This window comes from Protopterus annectens, chromosome 16.part0 (assembly GCF_019279795.1).
Source record: "Protopterus annectens isolate FY-2018-M chromosome 16.part0, PAN1.0, whole genome shotgun sequence".
NCBI lineage: Eukaryota > Metazoa > Chordata > Ceratodontiformes > Protopteridae > Protopterus > Protopterus annectens.
In genome coordinates, this window is record NC_056750.1 from 385663118 (window position 1) to 385682402 (window position 19285).

Below are 19285 nucleotides of genomic sequence, written 5' to 3' on the forward strand. Positions count from 1 at the left end.
TTGTTGTAAAAGACTTAGCACTGACAAGATAAAACCTGAGTTGCATGGTTAGAATAACAAGAAAAGCTATAGAATGGAACAATCAACTTTAACTGTCTGAATAGACACAGGTTATCCTTTTCTAGTCCGATACTAGAAATTCCACAGCTATATAGGTGTTCTAAAAGACAGCAGTGACAATCAAACCTGAGTTGCAAAAGCATGACCAAAGTATATAGAATCTATTCTCCGTCATTCAAATTCTGAAAGAAATGAGGACAACAGGTGACTAGTTTCAAGGGCATATATGGGGGGGGGGGATTTTTTTCTATACTACATGCATGGAAAAGCAAAAGAGTGAAACCACAGTGAAAGGTTGCAACTACAATACTCTCTTGCAGATGTCAGAGCAGATAAAAAGAGATACAGGGACTAATCCAGGCAGTCAGATGAAGCTATTTCAGACTTTTGTGTATCAAATTCTCCCATCTTGTATGAGTAGATACAATCTGTTAGGAAGCTTGCGTAATTGTCTTTGGCCAATTCCATAAAAAAAAAAGTGTGAACCAGTGTTGCCCGAGCAAGAAGGGAGTCACCACAGTAATTTCTGAAGAGTCGTCCTGAATCGTCAGAATGACCCTGGACATCAGTTGAATGGGGTGGATTGTATACAGGAACATTCCTGATCATGGGAATGAAAATTAATTTGTTTTCCAGACCTATCTGCAAGGAGACCTGGTGAAGAATTTACTGTGTGGTCTGTTTTGAAAGGAGGTAAATAGATTTATTTGAGGTGTTCCCCGCAAATGGATAAATTCCTCGAAGACCCCCTCAATCAATTTTCATTTAAGGTCTGTCCTGATTCTGCTCAGCTTGACTGCCACTGCATTTTGCTTTGACAGTATGAAGGATGCTTAGAAGGTTATACAATGCTGAATATCTATCTTTCAAGTCATCACAGCCAGCCTGCACTGGAGGTAGGACCTGGCATCCCTTGTTTATGTACCATATTACTCTGTTATTGTCTGTAATCACCAGTAATAGTCCCAGGCCATGGGTTAGAAAGAAATTCAACCATGGAACACAGCTAATATCTAAAATATTTATGTGCTTTGATACGTCTGAATTGTTGCACAGACATGTGTCCCGTGCCACTGTTTGCCACTGAGTGCTCTGCAGACACTGAAATCAACATAATTCTTTCCCCGAGGAGCTTCACACAAGCACATTGGAATTGTAAGGAGGCAGCAGTAGTGCTACATGTGTAATTTCACACAAGCACTTCCATGTATACAATGGAGACAGATTGAAATGCATGGTGCTTTTGAAATGGAGATGAGCTGGTGGAAGCACATTAGATAAAAGCACATATTCCGAAGCAAGGAAAGTGTGTGTGTGTTGTGTGTGTGCGCGTGCAAGAAATATCCCCACCAATCAAAGCTGTCTGGTTACAGAACTTTCTCAGACTTGCACGTTAGACAAATGTAGAGGAAGAAGGAATCAAACCTTGCACCCAGGTTAAGAGCTTGAAGCCTTAATCCTCCACACCAACAATGAGATCTCGATTAACATTTTTTTTAGGGTAAACCACGGGGGAATTTCATAGTTCTCATTGTTCAGAAAAATGGATGGCTATGCAATACCTGTTGTTCTGTTCACTGTTTAAGTGCATTAGCGCTATCTGACACTTAGCTGTGCTGTTAATTGACTGTACAGGGTCTGAATCATCTTACCTCCATTTGCCTCACTTAGACAATATGCCTGGTTTACTCCTGAAAAGAGACACTTTCTCCAGAGGGTTTACCTGGATAAGAAATTGATAAGAAAGTAGCATTTAAAATGTGTCCCTTTTGGGGCCTTTGTCTCCCAATCCAATCATTTTGCTTTACCCAGAATTCTTGAATAAGGAAAATGAGAATGATTTTCTTTGGTTCCTTGTAAAATTTTTGGTTTTCTGGTAAATTGCTACAGACTGCAGTCATTAATGATGGAAATCATGTGAGTTTGAGAATACGTATCCTTCAGAAAGTGTTTAATAATGCAAAGCATGCTGTTTGCTCTTTTTTCTAAGTATACAAGATAAATATTTAAAAGTAGTTCCCAATTTTGTTCCTCGTTTCCTGCTCTTGAACTAAAAAATTGAGAGGGCAGGGGGGTATTGCACTGTATGTTTCTGACATCAGCAAGATGGGATACATTATTTATAATTTCTTCATTCACTTGATCTCAAGCAAATATCGGATTTGTAAAGTCATACAAGTGGCTGTAATGGATGTGCGTCTGTGTGAGTTTGGGGAGGTCAAAGATCAAAGTATCAGTCATGTAAATGATAGAATGAATAAATGAGATGGGGAGAAAGGCTAAAGTTGTTTGTCACTGAGAATTTGTAAGAGATTCTAAGATAGATGAGAATAGTTTGCTTACTTGTGTGTATGTTTGTGTGTGAGTGTTGGGGGTTGGGGAGGCAGAACTCTTTCAAGAAGTCTCTAATGTTTGAAGACTTGGGTGTATGGCAAAAAAGTAATATATTAAAATTGATGTACAACTTTTTTTTTCTTTCAAATACTGTGAAAAGAACATTTTACTTGTAAAGAAATGACTACTCTAGCAAGCAAAGACAGACTTGGGGTAGGACAGAAATGTTTTATTTTAAGTATAAACTCATCAGTTTAATGGGGCAAGAACTCATTTTCCTAGTTGTTGGTAAATGTGCCACATTTTACCCCTTTGTTTCCCATTGTGCTAGACAGTGTACTATTCCACATTTTGAAGATGGAAGGTTGACTGCAGCTGAAGTTTCTTTAATTATTTTGCTTGCTGGTGCTGTGGTGTGGTATGGTATTAATGATGCTGCAAGCTTGCTTTTACATGTATTGCCTGATGATGATTGTGTTTCTTTGTTTTGTTTTGTTTTTTTTTTCTGAAGAGAGGGGTTGCTTGATTGACCATATAGGGCTTTGGACTTTTACAACTTGTGTTGTTTCTGCTGAGACTCTCTAATGTTTAAAGAACTGGGTGTGTGATAAATAGTGTAAAATAGCACTTTAACCATGCTGTGAGCTCCCTCCCTAGCTGTTAATATATGTTCCACATTTCACACATTTGTTCCACCTGGAATGTTTACAATTTTTTTTGCAACCATGCTAAATGGTTTGAAATGAAAAAATGAAGCCTCAGTTTAAGAATTTAAGGATATGCAGGTTTAATTATCTTAGTCATTAAAACTATATATGCTTAAAATATTCTGCTGAGACTTGTTTATAATTATAACATTCAGAAAAAAATGACTGCATCATTTAAAATCCTGCACATTCACAAAATAAATCCTGGAATGGGTTATTGCGACCAGGCATTCCCTTTTGAGTGCCACATGCATCTCTCAACTCTCTGTAATTTTGCAGAATGTCCCAAATTTTGCCTAATATTTGTCCTGTCCCTCATAATATTTTTGAATTGCTGGTAAATCAGTTATTACAGTTAGCCAGTAATTACGGTCAGAATTTTTGTTTTTTACTTTTCATTGTTGAAAGAATACATATTAATGCAAAACTTGTTCTATTAATTTTTTAAGTGAATTAGAGTAATATTCAAAATTGTTTCTAATTTTATCACCCTCCCCTCCATTATTTTGGCTCTCTCCAGAATCTTTGACCAAATAAGTTGAGACATGGTGTTACACCAACATATTCAGATCTAAATTATTTCTATTGGTGTCATTTCATCCAAACAGCAATAAAATACTAGGTGGTTTGTTTTTGCATTTTCTTAGTACAGTTTTTGTCTTCCAGTCTGTTTTCCTTGGAGGGGGCTGAAAAATGAACATTTATTTGTAGTCTCAGTAGCTCAACAGGTAACACATTATTCTTCTTCGGTTCAGAAGGGTATGGGTTCTATTCACACTTCGGGTACTTGGACTGATTTTTGAAGTACCACAGACACTGCATTGCAGCATAAGGGGGTGTGCTGTCCTTTGGATGAAATGTTAAACTGAAGGCCTGTCTGCCTAAGTTGATGCTAGCACAAGTGCATGCAAAAGATCCCATAGCACTTTTCAAAAAGAGCAGAAGTTCTCAGATGTCCTGGTTAAATTTCCCTCGGTCAGTAGAAATACTACCTTGGCTGTCCCCTGGAAAGAAGCCATTGGTCTAGTGGGACTAAACTAGCCAACAAAAGGCATGCATGAATAAACAAACTATGGCTGCCACTATATCTCAATAATTTAACTGATCTTTGTATTCTGATTACTTTAATACATCAGAATCATTAAGTGGTTATGGTTATTATACCTCAATGGACCTGACAGTGTAAAGTGACCTTGGATATTTTTCCCCAGAATCCATTAAAAGCTAACTTTATAGGAGTCTTATTAGACAAAAGTAAATCATTCTTTTTTTAACTTCTCTGTAAATACAATGGCAGTAATGTGAGCCACAGGCATCTTCCACAGCCACTGCAACCAATTTTCATTTCAATTTTTTCTTTAGTTAATTTGAGTTGTATTCTCAGAGCATTTTGTTTCCTTTTTATCAGTAGTCATAAATGCTCAACAAAATAAACTAACTGGACTGCATTGTAGTCCTCTGATTTTTAGTCAAAGTGTTGACAAACCCTCTTCCACATTCTTCCAGAACTGTCAGAAAACTATCATTGTAACTGGTGAGCTGTTAACTGACCATTCTTGTTTCTACTTCAAAGAACTTTTAACAGACATTTAAACTACTTTGCTATTAACCAGTGGGATGATGGATAGTTTTATCTTGAATGCTGGCAAAATGTGCTGTATTTGTTTAAAAATATTTAACCTATAAATCAACAGAGAACAAATTAAGTCTGACTTTTTGTTCTTGAATTTGGACTATTTTTTTTTTTTCGATTGACGCACAAAAGTCTTTGGGGATGACATTTTCCCCACCTCTTTGTACTGGTGGCTACACCCCTGACTTGTTACAATGTAGAATACCATCCCTTCATCCAAACTATTATCCTTGATAATGACATACTAGTAATTTGTGTGTGTTGTGAACACTGCCAGCATTGGCGAAGATAATGGCATTCATTGTTTTCTTAGTAGGGAAATGGTCTTTCATTTTTGATTAAGGGAAAGTTGACATATATTGCTGCTTCTATACTTTGACAAGAAGTTGTTTTGGTGTTTTCCCCTTTTTTCTCACATGTCCTACATGTTCATCAGCTAGCTATAATGTCCTATTCTGTCCCAGTAAGAAAAGAGCCTAGAACTACCACTGTCCACCAATGTAGTTCTTTGTTGATAAAAGCCCAAACTGGAATGTAAAAATCCCAGTGGATGAGAATGTTGGGTCCACATTAAAAACAAAAAAAAAAAACACTGAATCTTTCTCATGTAAAATCTGGCAAGAGGAATCATCAGAATCATTGAAGACAAGAACCCTAGAACAGAAATATTTTCTCTGGCTGAAGTCTCAGACTAATTGAAGATCAGAAAGCTTCAGGATACAAATTCACCTTTTCCTGTGTTAGGAATGCCTTGGAAGAGATGTATATAGAAGGGAATCTAAAAGCACAATCCCGTATTACAGAGTCAAAGAAGATTTTTGAACTTTTATCTGGACGCCCAGATTGGTAAGGAGTGAAGAATCCCATGTCAAGGACTCCTAACATCTGGCAAAAAGTCTGCAAAGATCAGTAAGTCATCTAAAAAGGAAAAATGTGAATTCCCTGCAGTCTGCAATAGGCTATCCCTGGAGACAGATGTTTTGTAAACACCCTAGGAGCTGTAGCTAAATCAAACGGTAATGAAGAGAAACAATAATGTGACCCAGATACAAAATCTGAAATTTTTGTTAAGCCTATGGCGATATGAAAGAGATAAGGTTCTTTTAGGGTTAATGTTAACATAAAATTCAGATGACCCTGAAAGGTCCACATTTTGAATTTTGGTTCTTTTACAAACCAGTCAGAAAAGTAAAGATCTAGCACTAGTCTCCAAGAAAGCTCGTTCTTTGAAACCAGAAACATTCTGGAATAGAAGCCTTCCTCACTTTGATCTAAAAGGAACTGGTGGCAGGAGTCCTAGAGTAAAGCATGTGTTAGAAAACTTAAGGAAAACACTGTTTGGTTCAGAGGGAAGGTTGGAAATTCCCTGACATACGGTACATATATTCAGTACCAACATTAACTCTCCAGAACCAGCACTAATACTGAAGAGTCTGAAACAATCTGTTGCCAAAGGGAAATGCTGAAAGCCAGTCTACTGTACAGACAAAGAGCTGTAGGGATAGGAGGAGAAATAATTCTGGCACAGTTATTCTGAAGGTATGGACTTTCCTTTTTTATGTGTGGCTTGAACAATCTAAGTAATTCTGTGAATTAATTTTCTTCCATCATCAAAATGCTTGAGAATGAGAGCAGCAGTAGGACCAAGCTATTTTAAGAAGCATGCACCCAGGCATATCTATTCAAAATAGCAGCAGTAGGAGTTGATCTAGACACAGTATATGGATAATCATACATGCATGTTTAGAGACCTAAGACAGAATAGAAACTGTAGATTCCAATAACATCTACTTTGGAAGTGTGGTAGAACAATTTCATAAGCTATCTACATCTGACAGAATAAACTGGAAGAAAGAAATTCTCTTACAAACTCTATTTAATACACCCTCTTATAGTCTGCTGATTAAAGGTTGTTATTAAGTGTACTGCCTTTTCTGGAGACTGCAATCGGAGGGTCATGGCTATTGCAGCAACATTTAACGCATTCACAAAGACTAGTCTAATGGGAGGAATGGGTGTAGCATGTGATAAATCCACTTGCAGCAGATCATAATATCTCCTTGGTTTGCGGAGCATCCATTTGTTACCACGAAAGATATCATTCATCTTGAAACTAATCTAAGAAAATGAAAACTGTAATGCGGTTGAAAAAGACACATTTTTCTCTGAATCAGAATCTACTTGGAAATGTTTTATTTTTCATGATGATTAGTACTTGGCAGCACACTACAGAGACTGTGGCAAAGGGGTTGGGCAACCACATCACACCTTCGGATATGTGGGGTTGATGGTGCTACTATTATCATTTGATATGGGAATGTCCCTCTGTATATCATGTTTGGATAAAGCTATATATACCATGTGGCAGCATGGGCATCACTAATACCTGTCTCAGAGTGGAAATTCAGTGTCTTCTGGCTGCTTGGATTAAAAGGGAATGTTTATAGAATTCCATTTGCTCTTTTTACAACAATTAGGATTGCTATAATGGTCGTGTCAAGCAAAATTTTTTAAACACTGGAGAACTCTGAATTTGGCCTGGAAGGAAGATGTTTCTATGTTGTTAGAAAAATATTTTAACCGTATGTGCAGAAGGAATGTTTCTCGTGATAAAAATAGTTTTTGGCTTGCATTATGTATTGCTGGAATCAAGAAATGTAATGTTTCTTGAATGACTGCGCTGTTCTCTTCTTGTTATTCTATTTGTTTATGGCTGTTACTAATAATGATTTTTAAGTGTCCTGAGATAAACAAGAAATAAAAAAAAGTTCTAAAGAAGTTTATACAATCATCAAACAAAGTACATCTACATGCTTAAATAAAATACCTCCAAGTAGAATGTCTCAAATGGTAAAATAATATGAAACATGAGCAAAAAAGAAAAACTCAGCTTCTGAAGTATATACAACCACTTCCTATTCTTTAAATTCTTATACTTCAGTTAAATGTCTCAAAAGCAGTACTTCTTTCTCATAAAAATAGTCCCAGTATTCAACAAGCCCAGTTCTAAAAACAGAAGATACTAACAAGAAACATCTGATATTAATAAACTGCCAGTATTCCACATAAAATAAAAAAGGCATTCAAATATTTAAAAAGACAATATTTGTTTAGAAGGATTTCCCTATGGGATGTATCTGGCACAGATGAAACTTGCAGCCAAATGTTGCTTCTGCAAAGCCTCAGAGGTGTTTTTCTTTGAGACAGGAAGAAAATACTAAATATTTCTTCAATCTGGGATGCTCCATCAGCAGTCAGAGTGAAGGTGTGGTTGGGAGCTAGAGCATTATGAAGATGCCTGGTTGTTTCCTAGGCAGAAACAACCCATTTAGCCAAAAGGCTACTGCAACAACGAGAATGATGAACACTGGCAGTTATACTAACCTCCACCCTTTGTTTTACAATGTTGCAGCAAATCAGGTTAGCTATGCTTACAATGAACAAGTATCAGAAAGGATTCCCTCTCTCTACCCTCAAAAATATATAATGTACTTCATGAGAAGAGCCTGGCTTAAAATGTACATATTTACTTATTACTGTTTCAAAATACAAGCAAAGTCTAAAGGTCAACAGTTAAATATCCGTGCATTTATTTTAACCATCTCTTATCATTTTCAGTGCTATTTTTGTCCACAGTAATTGATACTGGCTTTCTGCAAAAAGTAAACACTTGTGGGTGCCAGTCTTCTAATTCTTTTGGCTAATTAATATTCTTGAACTCAGAAAAAAACAAACAAACTGCAACAAAATAAAGGAGGAAAAAGGACCACACCGGATACTCAAAACAGTTCCAATTAGCGCTTTTGTTTACTAAAATGAGCAAACTTCTTCAGAAGAATATTCTTAAATTTCCATGCTCAGAAAGTCAAACCTTTCCTGGTGCAATGCAAAACTCTTGTGCCTACTTTAATGCTGTGCATGCTCAGACCGCAGTCCTTTCTAGATGTTTGCACAGATCAGCTCATTTTACAATTCATAACTGGAGAATTTTCCTATTCAGTAGCCACAAAATTGTCTTCTTGAGAAATCACAAGGACCATCACAGGAATCATTTGCTAATTATTTGCTAAACCTATGTTAATAAAATTATGGTTTTTCTGACAAATTAGTGGCAAATCATTAGACTGAAGTTAGAAAATAATGACAGACATTTCAGTTTCAGACTTCCTACCTTCCAGTAAATACATGCAAATGCAAAACCTGTTATTCTATCAACTTTCTAAGTTTGTAAAATTACAATTTATAAAGTGTCCCTGTTTTTGGGCCTTTGTGCCACTTTCATTTATGGCTTTGTCCAGATTTCTTACTCCAAGAGGTTGACAGGTATGATGGTTGCCCTGGGTACCAGACTAAAGTGCCAATGGCAAAAATGATCTCAATTTTTTTTTACCTTCTTCTGCCCCCTATTTGCATTCATGAGAGAGGACATCCTCATATATAAATACATCTCTCTATCTTTCTCTCTCTCTCTCTCTCTCTCTCTCTCTATATATATATATATATATATACACACACACACGCACACAGATATATATATATATATATATATATATATATATATATATATATATATATATATATATATATATATCTATATAGTTATAGTTATACATATTTGTGTGTGTGTATATATATATATATATATATATATATATATATATATATATAAATATTTATATGTGTGTGTGTGTGTATATTAATATGTGTGTGTATATATTTATATGTGTGTGTGTGTGTATGTATATATATATATATATATATATATATATATATATATATATATATATATATATATATATATATAGATGGGAGGGCTACAGAATCCAGAAAGCCCAAAATCCTGAAAGTTCAAAATCCTGAACAGACACAGGATAACAACACTTACTATATTCCAGCACAAGTGCATACAGAAACAAATAAAACACAAACCATATTACTCTTCACCAAGTATAAACAGGGGGGGGGCAAGCCCCTCTGCACCCCCCCACACCCCCTTGCTACTTAAATATATCAACTCCGAGATTGTACTTAGTGTACTGAAGTGCAATGTCGGAGTTGTTATATTTAAGTAGTAGGGGGTGTGGGGGCTTGCCCCCCTGCATATAGTTGAAGGGTAATATGTTTCTGTATGTACTTGTGCTGGAATAAAGTAAGCGTTGGTATTCTGTGCATTTTCAGGATTTTGAGCTTTCAGGATTCTGTAGCACTTCCATATTTATATATATATATATATCTGTGTATGCTGAAGGGAATTTATCTGCCCAGCAAAGCAAAAGTACCCATCATCTATCCTTGAAAGCCTCAGAGTAGTATACTCTTTGGCAGCAGCAAGGCTGTGAAGGGTTTGGCATTCAAACATGTCTTTGTCAGCTCAGCTTGAGCTAACTAATGGTGTGGGCAAAGATTCCCTGAAGCTTTGGAAAGTGGCTGGCTGTTATAGCCTTGCAAGATATATCCCCATATAGCAGCATTTATTTGATAGATTAAGAAGTAATAGTTTCCTGGGAAGTTGGGTATGCATCTGGGAGAACATTTATCAACGGGCGCAGGCCAAGGTCAAGCTATGGGACAGATTATCAAAGAAAATCAGAATAAAAAGGGGAATGAGGCAGGAATAAATGTTACCTCCTTTACTCTTTATATTAAACACAAGCCCCCAAAACAGACGGTGAAATCAAGTTAACTGTGAGAGTATAGATGAGGAAATGGAGAGATGAAGATTTCTTTTTATCAAGATGATGTTCTATTAACTTTGTAGAATTCTTGGGAAGATTTGATACATTTATGGCACATGCTGGAAAGGTTTGGCAGGAAGCTGGGATATAGGTAAAACACTGATAAAACAAAGATTTTGGTCTTAAATAAAATGCCCTTAAGGGAGAGGATGGGAAGAGACATAAGGACTGTACAGTTGGAAATTAAGTATCCATGGATAAGGCCTAGGAAGACAGTGGATAAATCTATGAGGTGTAAATATGATAAGTTATACAAGAAGAATGAACAACTTGTGGCATGGAAGGTGCTAAATTTAGACTAAGATTAAAGAGTGCAAGTGCTTCAAATGAGTATAATACCTCTGTTTATTCATCCAGATCAGACCTTCTGGGAGCTGCCAAGTAATACCTTTCTAAAAAGGCTGAAACAATTATTTAGGAAATTTGTATGGGAAGGGTGCAAGCCCAGGGGTGTTTGGGATAAAATTACAGATGTGATCGCCAGGGGTGGGCTTGGAGTCCCAGATTTGAGAGAGAGAGAGAGCTTACAGGCTTGTTTGTTAGTCAATGTACTGAAGATGGTGAATAGGGTGCATGAGGCAGACTGGAGAGAATATACAACAGGCGGAATGAAAAGTAAGAGAGGAAAGAGATATTTTGGAAATGTTGTTAGAAACTCCATTGAAGATGTTAAAGTTGACTTGGACAAGACAAGTATAGTAGGAATTTAACAAGATATGGTATGATGGAGGAGCTGATCAAATGGAGAAGATGGATAGTGCCCATAGGCAGACTAAGGGAATATACTGAAAGTGAATCGGCTACTTGGAGATGGAGTGAAAAAACAAAATAAGGTAACATTCTGGGCTCAAGTTCAGGTTGGGGATAGGTAAAAGACGTTGGTAGAGATTTAGAAAGAGTTTCAGTTAGATAGCAACTTGGAATGAAAATATAGGCTAATTAGCAGGAATTTGGAAGGCAGTGGGATTCTTCTATAAAACAGGCTCAGAGTTTAGTACAAGAGTCTGAGTCAAGAAGAACAGAGGCAAGAGGCAGGAATGAGGGGGCCAGTGAAAATAGAAAGATGTTGGCGAGGAAGAAAAAGATGCAAGAAATTAGGCATATGAAGGTTGCTCGAGAAAAAAAAGGTTGAGGAACAGATTTCAGAGAAGGTCTGGAGGAGATGATACATCTATTGAGATACAAAATAAAAGCTCACAAGTTTACAATTTTTGATTGGAAGTTTTTGCTTAAGCACTTTCATCACCCCTCAAGATTAACCCAGATATTCCCAAGCATGCTGGAGGTATGGTAGAGACAGGACTCCTAATTTCATATCTTCTTGGCATGTGAGAGATTGGGGAAATAAAAATTAGAAGCATTGCAGGATAGGAACTTTCAATGAGTGGTGTTGACAGGGAAGCTTTTTCTGTTAGGGTTGGACAGAAAGATGCCGTAAAGGAAAAGAGAAATATTGGGACTGGTCATGTTGGGGAGGAAGAAAGTGATAAGTAGATATTGGAAAACATCAGATTTTTCAAGTTGGCAGGAATTGGAAGACATTATTCAAAATATAATGCCAGAAGAAAGGATGCAAGTAGGGGAGCAAGTCTGAGGAAATTTAAGAAAAAGGTGAACAGCTGGTTAAAAGGAGAATTAGGAATAGATAAGATGGGAATACAGACTATAGAGAAACTACTGAAGTAAAGGGTACAGATTTGTATACATCTGCTTCATTCTTTTTTGTTCATTTTCTTCTTCGCATTTCTTGGGGAGTTGGTGATTAGTGGTTGAAAAACAGGTTGGAATGGCATGTGAAATATTTTAACTGCTGAGATATATGACTAACTGTAAGCTGCATTTTGATAGGTTAAAAGAGATAAGTAATTTAAAATTATATATGGTGCAAAACTGCCTATCAACAAGCACCACCCATGTAGATTGTGTTTGTTTGTGGATTAATAGTAAGAAAGAAACTATGAGTTTAAAAAAGAAGAAAAAAGCATATGCTGCCCAGAATAATAAACTACCTTTAATACACCACTGTTTATAAGATAACTCACTGTTGCCAGTGCTTGGATTCCTCTCAACTATCCAGATTTTTGCCTCATATTTTTCATCTGTTTCTCATACAATTTGTTGTTTTCTCACAAATCAATGAAGACTGAAATCACTAAATAATGACATACATTTCAGTTTCAGAGTTTATATCCTTCAGAAAATGCATACAAACACAAAGCCTGTTATTCTAGCATTATTCTAAGTTTATAAGGGCAATATTTAAAATCTGTTCCTATTTTTGGGCCTTTGCGCCCCCCCCCACACTATTTTAAGCTTTGTCTAGATTTCTTGCACTAAAAAGTTGAGAGGTACAAGTGCTTGCATTGTGACGACACACCTGTGCCAAGACAAGCATTAGACTAGTTTCCTTGTCCAGTGCTTGACAACCATGAAACTGAAACTTTTCTTCAAAAGAATGAAACACTGGTACATCAGTTATTAACATTCTTCTGAAATAATTCATATGAGATTAGCTCAGTGAAAGTACAAGGCAGATGGTTCACTCAGAGATTCAAGGCAGGATCCTGACTGACTAAGATTAAGTACCTAGAGACCAGGTTTAAAAGTTCCTAACTCTGGTTGCTTATCCAAGTCCTCCAGTCCCATTGTTTCTTGTCCTGGATTCATCATCCTATAAGAAATTATCACTGTCTAGCTTGCATACCCAGATGATAGGGGCAGACTTTAGGTGCACTACATCTCCCACATTTTGGAGAGCAAACACGGTGCCTGTGTCTTCTTCATTAATTTTCAGATTCCAAAAGGGACTTAGCCAGCAAACAATGAGCAGAACCATGGATCCCCAATGCATGGTACTGGGTCTTACTCATGTACCACGAGTGATTCCCATGCCTCTCCCACAGCAGTGGTGCATGTTAAAGTAATCTCTCATGTTTTCCTATGCCTCCTTTCAGACACTCAGTTGTCATAATGTTTAGTGTGTCATATCAGTTGACTGAAGTGTGTAACAGAGTACCCTTCCATAAATTAGCTCAGGTTTTAGGTCAGACTGAGACAAAGGTCAGACTGATTATTACTCCTTTTGAACCTGTTTTTACAGCAATGGTATTTAATGTCTCAGAGCATTTAATTCTCAGCAAGGCACACCACCTTTAATAGACATTGCCAGAAGGGCAGATCTTCTACAGAGGTATCCTAAAGCAGAATCCTTTACTATTTACTTCTGCCCAACATATACTGTCCTCTCACAGAAAAGGGAATATAATGCATTAAAATGGATTTAATCCCTGGCTAGCTTGACCTTTAGGCCTCTTATCTGCATCTGTTATGTGGCTCATAATTAATTAGACTTTAGTGTACATGAAGTTAGAGAAAGTCATCACCTGGAACATCTGTTTAAGTTCACCACAAAATTATCGGTTCACATGTAGCAAATGAATAGAAATCATGCTTGCATCTCTCAAAGGCATATGGATTCGAATGCCTGCATTTAACTGTCCATAACAGTACCAGACTTGCTTTTACCTTGTGGCACAGCTTGTGTCAAAAAAGTGTATATAAGGGAGTGACTTCAGTTTTTTTTACTAATAAATTAATAAACAGTTAAAAAAACTGGGACTATAAACGCTTTGTCCATGGCAGCGACCTCACTGCATTTTAGCCAAAAAACTGTCCAGCTGACATATGAACGCACACATCTTTATCGAGAACTGTTTTTATGTCTTTTACCATCTATCTATATCAATCATTTAACAATGTTTACATGTTTAAGCACTTGCGTGAATATATTTGTGATGTCTATATATATATATATATATATTATATATGTGTGTGTGTGTGTGTGTGTGTGTATACAAGTACATGTCAAATTATTGAATAGAATAATGTTCAAATATAAAGTAATTAAACATTAGTATATGAAACTTACCTTATTAAAAGCACATACACTGATGGAAAAATGGAACCAAACAGTTTCCTTTACTAGCTGGTCAACAAAACCCTACCACTAAATTCAAACACACTTTGTTTGAATAGTAGTAGTGCTATAGAAAATTGTAGTGTGGGGTTAGTACTGATTAGTAAGGATGGTTGGGGCAGGCTTTGTATATAAAAACAGCACACTGTACAGTAATGTTTCTAGCATTATGAGTTAGTGATTCAAAGTCTACTGCAGTGCTACAGTGGTATGACGCATCCCACAAGCAGCACTACAGTTTTCTGCTGGATAATGCCACATGTATATAAGGAAGTGCAGAGACACAGCTGTTATACATCAGCCACATACTCTGCCCTGAAAACTTATAATAGAATCAAAATAGTATCAGAGAGAAATTCAAAGATAAACTCTACCATGCTATTTTGGAACAGAGCAGTGAGGACTGAACATGGTACTTTAAACTGCACACACCCATTGTTGTATATAGCAGCAGCTGGTCTGCTAGAACCACAGGAGGTAAGCACTGCATGGCTAGTCTGTTCCATAGCATGGGCAGTCTCTGGGTTATGAACCTGTCCCTCCAGCATGTTCTGTTGATTGTGGTAATGAGGTTGAGGTCTATGGAACTTGTGGTGCAGAGGGACTAGGATTTCTTTAGATGCAGCATTTCTAACAGAACTGGCTCAGACATGACGTGTAGTAGCCTTTGCACTCCAGTTGTTGCTATAGATTAGTGGCCAGTAGATAAGGAAATATTTATTTAAAATTATGTTTTATGTCCCATTTAGGACCATCAAACTCAGTGTGGATATGCGTTGATCCCATGTAATACTGGATGTGGACATATGATAGTGAGAAGAAAACTTGCATTTCATCTGGAAAGCGAATGTATTAACAATATGATACCATGCCCAAAATGTCTGCGAAAAGTTTTCAACAAAGATTTCCAGGTACCTATATGTATAGTTCTGTGTTCACAGTATGATGATGTTTTTTTTTAATTTCTCCAAGTCTTTTGGGTTTCTAATACTAAGATTGGAATGGACCCCATTCTTAAGTCAAAGTATGATTAAAGTTCATGAAATTAGTATTGTTTCACTCTTTGATGTCAGCCAGTAGTGCTCTTCACAGCACCTGCAATGTGCGCAGTAATGACTCCTCCTGCAATTCGTATGGCATTACATGTATTGGTAGCATATTGTAGACTCTTCTTTACAAGACCTGTTGCTCCTACTACTATTGGAACTGTCTGGATATCTTTTCTTCCACATTGCTCTCATTTCTGCCTATAAATCTTGATACTTTATGAATCTCTCTCTCTGTATGCAGGACACTGTAGTCAATGGGTGTGGTGATTTCAATGATCAATGCTACTTTTGCCTTTTTTCCTGGACCACTATATCTGGTTTTCTAGCATCTATCTTTTGAACTGCTGGTAATGGATGATCCAAAGTGATGTAAACTTCTTCATTTTCTATGATGCTTTGTGGTTCATGTTTCCAGTATTTTTCAGCTACTTCAATACCATAATGTTTGCACAATTCCCCATTGCAACAGTCATGCCACATTATTATGCCTTTCAGTATACAGTCCTTCTGCAACCAGCAACACAGTGTGGGACTGTTTACAGTTTGGTTTTACAAAACCTACATGCGTCTGTTTCTCCCATGTTCAATGGACTTTGTAAACCAACATGTATGCAGCACACTAACTTGGGCCCCAATATTAACCTTTCATCTCTTGGTTTGAATTTGCCTCTCCTTAACCATTCCTGCATTCATTCCTGATCAAAATGAGGTTCTTCCAAAAGTTTTCTATACTTGCAACTATATTTATGCATTTTCCACATTTCTTGCCTTCTTATCTGGTCCTTCACATTATATTCTTTCTTTTGTTTTTTTGCACATTCAGTTGCTGCCTGATTTTTATCTAGTTCTGGTTTGATTTCCATTCCTGTTTGACACCAGTATGATGTGTGCATATATCCAAACTGCTTTGCAAGGGGTGACCTGCACCTATCCACCCCCCCAGAGGTCTTTATTTGTTGGCTAAAAACTCTGCCCCCCCCCCAGTGCTGTTTTTAGGAAAGTCAGTCTTCAAAATATTTTAATATAAAGCAGAATCTGGATAACACAGAGATATAGCTGCTCAAGGGCTCCTTACCCTGGAAAGCACGGATATATCCACTGTTACAGTGATCTGGTTCAAGATCATTGAGAGTACCCCCAGCAATGCAAGGTTTGAACACCTAACCACAATGCTCAGGCCCATTGTACTACATATGAAGGCACTAAAGGTGGCAGTGTCTCCACATTTGCAAAAAAAAAAAAAAAAAAATCAAATTATCTTGGATAACTAGTCTGGAAGTGGAACTCCACAACATCCAACCTACCATTAATAATACCCCTTATCACATAATGGATAGCTGTAGGACAGCATCCATAGCTCATAAATAACTCCTACCTAACTTTATGGATTCCTTTGCATTAAATCAAACATCATTCTCCTAGGGGGCTTTGGTTACTCCTCCATTAACTGACAGATGCATACATCCTTTAAAACATATACATAGGGATTTCTGGACTTCATTAATATAAACTCTCTTGATCACTTAGTCTGTACTCCAACCAGTGATGATAAAATCCTGGACTTTGCGTCTCACCGATATGGGACTCCCCTGCTCCCTACTAATTGAAGCTACCTTTCTGGTGGAGTCAGGCCACAAATCAGTCACACACATCTTAAGACTGAAGTCAGAAGCATCTTCCAATACCTCAGTATTCAGAGATTATACCAAGGTTAATCTATTGAAACTGACTAATGACCTTACTAAATTTAACATTTGCTTCAAACTCACTGACCCTACTGCTTTTCAGAATCTTTTACTGCAAAATTCTATGCACATCTGAATAGATGCATCTGTCGCCCTCTAAAGCTGATACAATGCCAAATTCAAAAATAAACCCCTGTGGTATAACCAAAATACTAACTGACATATAAATATAAGTGTAACTCACAACATACTAAAAAAGGCGTCTGTATTTCAACATCAAAGCTTTAGTTAATCGAATAACTAAACCTCAATCTTGTAATATCAACAGCTTAAACTGTTGAACGGCCAATTCAACCAAAGGAAACACTTTCCTTGGCCAAATCAAAAAAAAAAAAAACTTTACATCCAAAATCAAGTAAATGGCTGTGCCCCCCCCCAGACCCCCCTACCTAAATATACCAACTCAGAGATCACTCCAAATTAGAGAAACGGGCATACTCCACATAATGGCCAAGGGAAGTGTTTCCCTGGGAAAAATCGGCCGTTCGACAATTTACAGTTTCGATATTACAAGTTCGAGCTTTACTTATTCGATTAAGTAAAGCTTCCATCTTGTAATATAGAACCAAAAAAAGCTCTTGCTAAACTTAATAAATTCCAAACCCTAATTGAATCAATCAGTGCCAGACAAAGTAAAAATTGCCACCCAGGTAAAGGAGAACCACAAGGCTTTCATTATTTATATTACAAATCTTAGAAACAGCCTTGTACTGTGCAGGACTAACAGTAAATGACATCACATACTCAGACAGAGCAAAATTTATCCACTAGCAAATTAACCCAACTCTACCTTCCTACATTCCCAGGTCTCATACCTGCATCTACCTACCCCCCAAAAATAAAACAAATCCTCAAAGCACTATCTGTGACCAAGAATACCACTATGAGGCTGGACCACAAACCTGGTTATTTACTAACCTCCCTGAAACACGGCCTGGCAGAGCTCCTATAGATGCAATTCAGTGTCAGACTCTAAACAGGTTTTGTGCTGAATAAATAGAGGGCAGCAGCTGTCATCCTTTTCCCAAATATAGGACATTAATAGACCTGGGAAATCTTAGATCCATAGGTCTGACTAGCCTCATGTGCAAGTCTATGGAAAGGATAAGGACATAGGTAACCTACAAACTCTAGACCCAAGGCGGTTCATATTTGTTAAGAGCAGACCCTACTTACTTAACCTGACTTCTATGAGAAGGTTACTAAATAAATGGGTGAGGGCAAATCAGTACACATTGCATAAGTAGACCTCACAAAGGTGTTTAACATAATCCCACACTATCATAGACAAATTATCCCATCTAAATGTCAATCCCTATGCAACTCACTGAATAAAAAATTGGTTGACATAGTTAGGGTGTGCAGCTCTTCAACCTCCATAAGACCTGTCGTTAGTGGTATGCCCCAAGGTTCAGATGTTCATCATATTGATCACTGCTGCAGTAGCTCTTGCTATATGGATTATACGTCACAACCTCTAGTAGCCTGCACACATCTTGCATTCCAGAGCATCTTCTGAAAAATACATCTAAAAACTAAGATTATCAAATGTAAATATTTTTTGAAGAATAAAAGCTACTAAAACTGCAAAAATAGCAATATCAGTAAAAGAAAATGATTTACAGTGATAGTGCATTCATTCTTTTCCATAAATACTGTAATATACTATAATGCACAAAACCCCCAAATTTTATTTTTTCTAAACTTTCACAAACACATTTCATATCTTTAAAATTGTACAACCTAGACATATATTAGAACATTTTATTAAAACATAATCTTCCACATGACAACAAATACATCTATATGTGCATGTTTGAGATATTTATATAAATATTAAAACATATGGTTAAATGCATAATTAGCAATATTAATCCTCAATATCTCTCAAGATGTGCAACTTACAGTGCAAATATTAAAAACATAATTTTCTTCAATGACATCTAAGGTTTCACCTAATGTCATTCAACTGTCCAAGTCTCTTGGTTTTTGAAGTATTAAGTACATATGAAAATATTGCTTATTTTTCATAATTACTAAGAAACA

At 36.8% G+C, this 19285-nt stretch overlaps 1 protein-coding gene across 1 annotated transcript in view; it reads left to right on the plus strand.

Moving 5' to 3' along the window:
• Nucleotides 1–19285, plus strand: part of LOC122790310 (TNF receptor-associated factor 1-like) — a 661767-nt gene that overhangs the window by 324805 nt on the left and 317677 nt on the right. Inside the window, exon 4 of the mRNA XM_044057827.1 lies at nt 15195–15356. Within this exon, the coding sequence (XP_043913762.1) occupies nt 15195–15356 (162 nt within the window). The remainder of the gene's footprint in view (nt 1–15194; nt 15357–19285) is intronic.